We start from the raw sequence: 6,000 nt of genomic DNA, 5'->3' as shown, positions 1-6,000 counted from the left end.
CTCTTTAAGCCTCCAAGCTCCATGCCACACAATACTTTAATACCAGAAAGAGCATTGAAAGACCACAGCATCCAGAGTAAATCTGGAAAGTGGAATCCATATGAGGTAAGGGTCCCAGAGGGGCAAGATCTCTCAGGGCCTATGGTCTATGGAAAGAATGTTAGTTTCATTGTAAGTGCAATGGGAAGCCATCACATAATCGGATTTACATTAGAGAGATCACGTGCTGCTTTATGGAGCCATTTTGTGTGTATTTGGAGGAAGAGGTTGAGAATGGGAGTGAAGAGACCCTATAGCAACTGCTTGTTGCCGTCTTCAGGTGAAAGGAGGGTAGCCTGGAGCATGATTCAACAGTGGAGTTAGAACCGGACAAACCCAAGACGTGTGATAAACATTTAATACAACAAACGTATATGCCAACATACAATAATTGCTTACATATGTCTCCTTTACCCACTGGATGGCAGATTATGAGCTCACAGAGGCCACCACAAAGTAGTAATCATAAAACCGAAAATTAATTCCATGCTTGATTTAAACTTTCGCAAAAGTCCTATGAGAGGCACCTTTAAAATCGCCATTTCACAGATTAAAAAAAACGAGTATCAAGGTAGATAAATGATATGCTCACAGTTTCACGGCTATCAAGAAAAATCACGGGATTTACCTCCTTGTTTTGGATTGACGATATTTTATTTTATTGCCGTTTAGCCTCAGGAGAGCGCAGACTTTGAGGTCTTGGGGATTTTTGGCTCCGCCCCTCGGGCAACTTCCGTAGACCACGCTAAGGCTCGTCTCTCCCACGCCCCGGAAACTACATTTCCCAGCAGGCCGCGCGGCCGGCGTTGACGTGCTTCCTCCCGGCGTGCCCCGCGGCGGGAAGAAGCCGAGAGGGTTCGAGGCCGACGCCACCAGTTCTCGTCGCAGTCGCTGCTGCCGCCGCTGTGAGAGGATCCGTCGCGGCCGCCCTCGCCGCCTCCGCCGGCCACCATGTCCGCCCAGGCGCAGATGCGGGCCCTGCTGGACCAGCTCATGGGCACGGCCCGGGACGGTGAGTCTGGGCGGCCGGCCAGGCGAGGGGCTGGGGCGGGAGCGGGACGAAGCCGCCGGGCGGCCTGAGGCGGGGGCCGTGGCCGTGGCCGTCTGCGCCTGCGCCGGGCGCCGCTCCCCTCCCCCGCGCGCGCGGCTGCGGCGCCAGTCTTTGTCTGAGCCGCTGGGCCTCGGAGGCGGTCCCGGCCGGCCCTTCGGAGTCCGCGCGCCTTCGGCGGGGGCTGCAGCGCCCTCCCAGTTGTCGTCCTGCGGCTGGAGCCGGAGTAGGCTGCCGGCCGCTGGCAGCCGGCCACTCGCGGAGCCGGGCGGACCTCGAAAGCCTTGGCCGGTCTTGTTCTGAACCGTGGCGAGGGGAGCCGTAAATGAACGTTTCTAGCGTGGGTTCCTGCCGGGTACTTTCCAGCCCCCCAGCCACACGGGAGAGCCTCTGTGTAGCCAGCGCTTGGCAGTCGTTAGGTAGGTTGTACCGTAGGGACAGTGCAAGATCATGACGGTTGTCTCGGGAGAAAGCGGTGGCGTCTTTGCAAAACTGTATACCTGCTGTGGTGTGTGTTTTCTTTTCTACTGAGGTAATGAAGTTGTAAGTCCACACTGGCACATTCGCAGGGCTGTGCAGATTCTTTGCACTTTATTTCATAGGCGCATAAGTGCTTTTTAGCTTTCTTTGTATATTGAGTTGCTTTTGAATTGCTTCCCATATTTTTATTTCATACAAACTGAACAATTGTGGCCCCTCTATTTTATTTATAAAGGTTCAGTGTATCTTTGCCTGCCTACATCAATCTGCAAGGGAGTTGCAGAAAAGCCTCATGTTCATCGAGCCGTGAGTCACAACCAATTTCTAAGCTGTTATAACAAAAAAGTGTTTGCTTTTTTTCCACAAGTAACTTTAAAAGTGTAGTTTAGAAAGAAAACATTTTCAATAAAAAGACACTACATTAGTCCTGGATGCTTGCAAATCCTAAAATATATTCCTTCTCTAGTATTACACAGCTCTGTGTCATATACACAGATTAGCTTTAAAATTTGTCACATACCACTTTGCCTTTACTTTTATGTATCATTCCCCCTGACTTCCTTACTGCAGGTGTGGGCAAGAAAACTTTTCCTTTAAAACTTTTCAACAGCGGGCATAAAATTCTGCAGCTGAGGTCTTGAAGAATGCAGATGGGTACAGTATGTGTTGGAGCTCACAGTGTGTATTGACTAACCTAGTTCTTTTCTGCTTTCTTTGGTATTGTCTTGTTAAAAGTGATTCCAGGTGCCAACTCTTTTTTAAGGGTGGGGATAAAAGGGGGATAGGAAGAATAGGTCTAGATTATTTAACAGTCAGTAATAGTTTGAAAGCTGCTTTCTTCATGTAATTTTAGGCAAAACACTGTCTATGTATTTGCCCATAACAAAAAGATTAGATTAATAAGTAGCTTTTGTTGGTGGAAATTACCAGCTGTCTAAGTCATATGTGGTGATTCATGGCCCTCTGATTAGCATGGGTTTTGGTATCTCATTGCCCACATGTATATGTGGGGCTAATGGCCTTTGGTGTGCAGCTTTTACTTCTGACTCCTTGACTTCTTTGGCACAATGATGGAGTCACATCTCTTTAAGTGTGATTCTTCATGATATACTTAGCCTCAAAAAGTCTGTATTCCACTCCATTTATAAATATCTTTAGATGAGCTTTTCAGTGTATTTGATGGGGTGAACACAGAAATGATAGTCTGCAAATCATCCAGGTGAATTGTTGTACCAGATATCCTTTTGTGGTTAACGTGATAATACTGTCTTATTTAAAATCGCAAATGAATTTCAGGAGACGAAACCAGACAGAGGGTCAAGTTTACAGATGACCGTGTCTGCAAGAGTCACCTTCTGGACTGCTGCCCCCATGACATCCTGGCTGGGACGGTAGGTGCATTTTGGGGGATCTCATGGAACGTAGCCTGTGTAAGCAGTGAACGATTTTCAGATCGAGTTGTTTTTCTAACAGGCAGAAATCACCTGCTACCCTTCAAATGATAGATTCTTTTAGTTTGGTGGAATTTTATATTATGGAACAAATTTCACTGCTGTAAGATTCTATCTGTGAAGTTATCAGATTTTTGTAAAGTCGTATATACTTATATTGAATTATATCTAAGTATATTCTAAGTAGTTCAAGTATTCTAATGTGTCTGTAGCAAAAAGTATGCTTTAGGTCAACCTGTAGTTCTTTGAAGATTCTGGGTGGGTTTGTGTGTTTGATTTCAAGTTGAATGTGTGCTGGACTTTTTATCTAGCAAGGTACATTTTCTTCTCCGTATTTTTTGTTTTTAAAAGTCAGTTGTGGTTAACATTGATTTTGTAGTTTTGTATTCTGCTACCCTTTCAAGAAATCAACACACTATCCAGTGAATATAGACCCCTATAAAATTTTATCTTAAGACCACTTCAGATGAACAAAACATAAATGTTAGTTTCACGAAATGTGCGTTTATTCAAAATGAAATAGAGTTTAAGAAGACTAAAGCATGAAGGATTTTCTGCTGTGATTCAGCCACTTAGAGAGGAGTCCTACAAAGACCACTGCCATTTTAAGATTTCAGAGCTATCTCATGGAACGTAAAAAACATCTACTCGTTTTAAGGGTGAAATGTACATGTTCAGGGAACATTTTCTTTGTGGTGAATCATTGCTTTTATTATTACCATTGTGTGGGGGACATCTGGAAAATGCTCAGATGTATTAAATCTTCTCAAGCTGGCTTTTCTGACAGCAAATACGAAGTGAACACCAAACCTTGTGCCTCTGTTACTTGGGATGTTGCCTGTAGTAGGTGTAGGGAAACATTATAACTATAGTTTGCTGCAGATTGGTGATTTCCGTTAGTCATAAGCAGTTTTGCTATAGGGTACTTCTGCAGGAGGCACAACCTGGAATTGTTGGTAAATCCATGATGTGAGAAGTCAGAGATGGACATGCACACCAGTGAAGATTTCAACCGTGTTTTCCTTCATCAGAGCCCTGTGTAGCATTGCTCTGGAATATTAGTGAGAAAAAACTATTCAGAATGGGGTATATTGTTAGGTATAGATTAATTCATTTATTCAGCACCTATTCTGTTCCAGGCACTGGTGATACAGTCCAATAATGAAATCTTTACTCTCATGTAGTGGGGGAAGAGGATGGGACAGTAAATAAGTAAATGAATAGATAATAAGCTGTTTTAGATAGGGTAATGAGGAAGGACCTCTTGGACATTTGAGCAGAGACCTGAATGGTGAGAAAGCATTTTTGAAGTTTGGGGTACAGTGCTCCTGGTGGAGGAGAGAACCGAGGGGCAGAAGGCATGCTGCTAGTGTGTCTGGACTGATGTAAGGGGAAGAGGAAGGCAGAGGCTATGGAAACAAATGAGTAATGAGAAGCTGTGGACTGAGCAAGGTAACTCCAGGGTTTGGAATTGGGCAGAAAAGCTCAAAGGGAATTTGAGAGGAAGCTGGCGAAGAGGGAAGAAGCAGTCCAGGAGACCCATGTGCATGTGCAGAAAGTGCTTCATGAGTGCGAGTGAGCAAAACGTCAGGGGCTGCCGGTCACTTGGCTTGGGAATTCAAATGGGGGTGGCTGTAGAGGTTGAGCCTTGCTGTCGTGGGCTACCTGGAGGTGAGGGGTAGGCAAATGGATAGCTCTTCTATGGAGTTTGTATTTTGTGATAAATTGAAGTTCAATGAATATAGTTCTTTAGAATATAGCAGCAAAGTAAAAGTGGCTATAATCCTTAGCCTGCTAAGTAAGGACTGCTCCAGGTCCAAGTTTTTGCTCAAACTATCTCTAGTCATTAGTAGCAGGTAGGTCAAGGAGGAATGGAAGTGATCATTTTATTGAGGCTTATGGGAAAACACAGTATTTCCCCATAATGGATGTGTTATTTCAGCTCTGCATGGTGTTAGGCTGTGAGGGGAATAGCCAGTACTTCCCTGCCTCCTAGGCAGAGCTGAAAAGGTACATTCAAAGAGGGTAATGGTGGAACACAAGCTTGTCCTGTTTCCTTTAGCGGCAACTGTTCTGAGAGCTCTCTCATCACAGAATATAGTGGTGAATTTTGCTTCATGGGAGGTTTTCTAATGTCAAACCTTCCTTGACAATTTTTAGAATGGAAATCAAGTTGTACTTAAGACTTGTACTTAAGATTTTAGTGCTTACTTCCGTTGGTGGTGGTTTTTTCTTTGAACAACAGAGCCTTCATTAGTTTAAAGCATTTTTTTTCTGATAGCTACCACTCACTTTTCAGCTGTAACATTTAGTTTTATTTGTGGAAACTATATATTTTAAAGAACAGTACCTGTTACTTAGAAGTGTGAAGCAAAAGTTGTCAGGTTTACAGGGACAGTGATTTTGGTTGCAACTTGGGCTTCTAGAACCACTATTGCCCTGCCTCCGGATCCCTCATGTAACCAGTATAACATGAGCTCCATCTGACTTCAGAGGAAGAATAATGGAGAAAAGTCGATCTTTGGTCAAAATGAAGATAAACTCCACACTAGGTGTTCCATTTAGTTGTCTGCCTAGTCCAGTGTTGGCTCTGTCGCTGGTGATAGTGAAGAATATTTTGTTAGTGAGGATGGCACACACTTTTCATGAGACTGTGGCCCAGGAGTCAGGCACTACATACCTCTCTCTTTTTTTAAGTAATTTATTTTGCGGGGGTGGCTGGCCTGTACAGGGATCTGAACCTGTGACTTTGGGTTATAAGGCTGTGCTCTAACCATCTGAGCTAAGCGGCCAGCCCTGCAGTCCTCTCTAATTTGCCTAGAATGTTTAAGGATTTTATAATCTACGAAGTTTTTGAAATAGTTTTGAACACAGTTGTACTTTGAGTTTGAAGGAGTTCCTGGACTCTGATGTTTTTTTTGTACTAGTTATGTAGATGTGTGTTTTTGTCCCACTGGGAGTGTCTCTTGGTTGGGATGTTGA

At 44.2% G+C, this 6,000-nt stretch overlaps 1 protein-coding gene across 6 annotated transcripts in view; it reads left to right on the top strand.

The window, feature by feature from the left end:
• Window positions 1–881: 881 nt before the first annotated feature.
• The window catches only part of LUC7L (LUC7 like), a 34,310-nt gene continuing 29,191 nt past the window's right edge, over window positions 882–6,000 (top strand). For 2 of the 6 annotated variants that reach the window (XM_063100277.1, XM_063100280.1), the window contains exons 1-2: window positions 901–1,051; window positions 2,864–2,958. In XM_063100277.1, the coding sequence (XP_062956347.1) occupies window positions 991–1,051; window positions 2,864–2,958 (156 nt within the window). In that variant the 5' untranslated portion in view covers window positions 901–990. The other 4 variants (XM_063100281.1, XM_063100282.1, XM_063100279.1 and 1 more) reach the window with 4 other exon arrangements.

The sequence above is a fragment of the Cynocephalus volans genome, chromosome 6 (assembly GCF_027409185.1).
Source record: "Cynocephalus volans isolate mCynVol1 chromosome 6, mCynVol1.pri, whole genome shotgun sequence".
Classification (NCBI taxonomy): Eukaryota; Metazoa; Chordata; class Mammalia; order Dermoptera; family Cynocephalidae; genus Cynocephalus; species Cynocephalus volans.
Note: the sequence above shows the minus strand (reverse complement) of the source record. Positions and strands in the feature narration are given on the sequence as shown.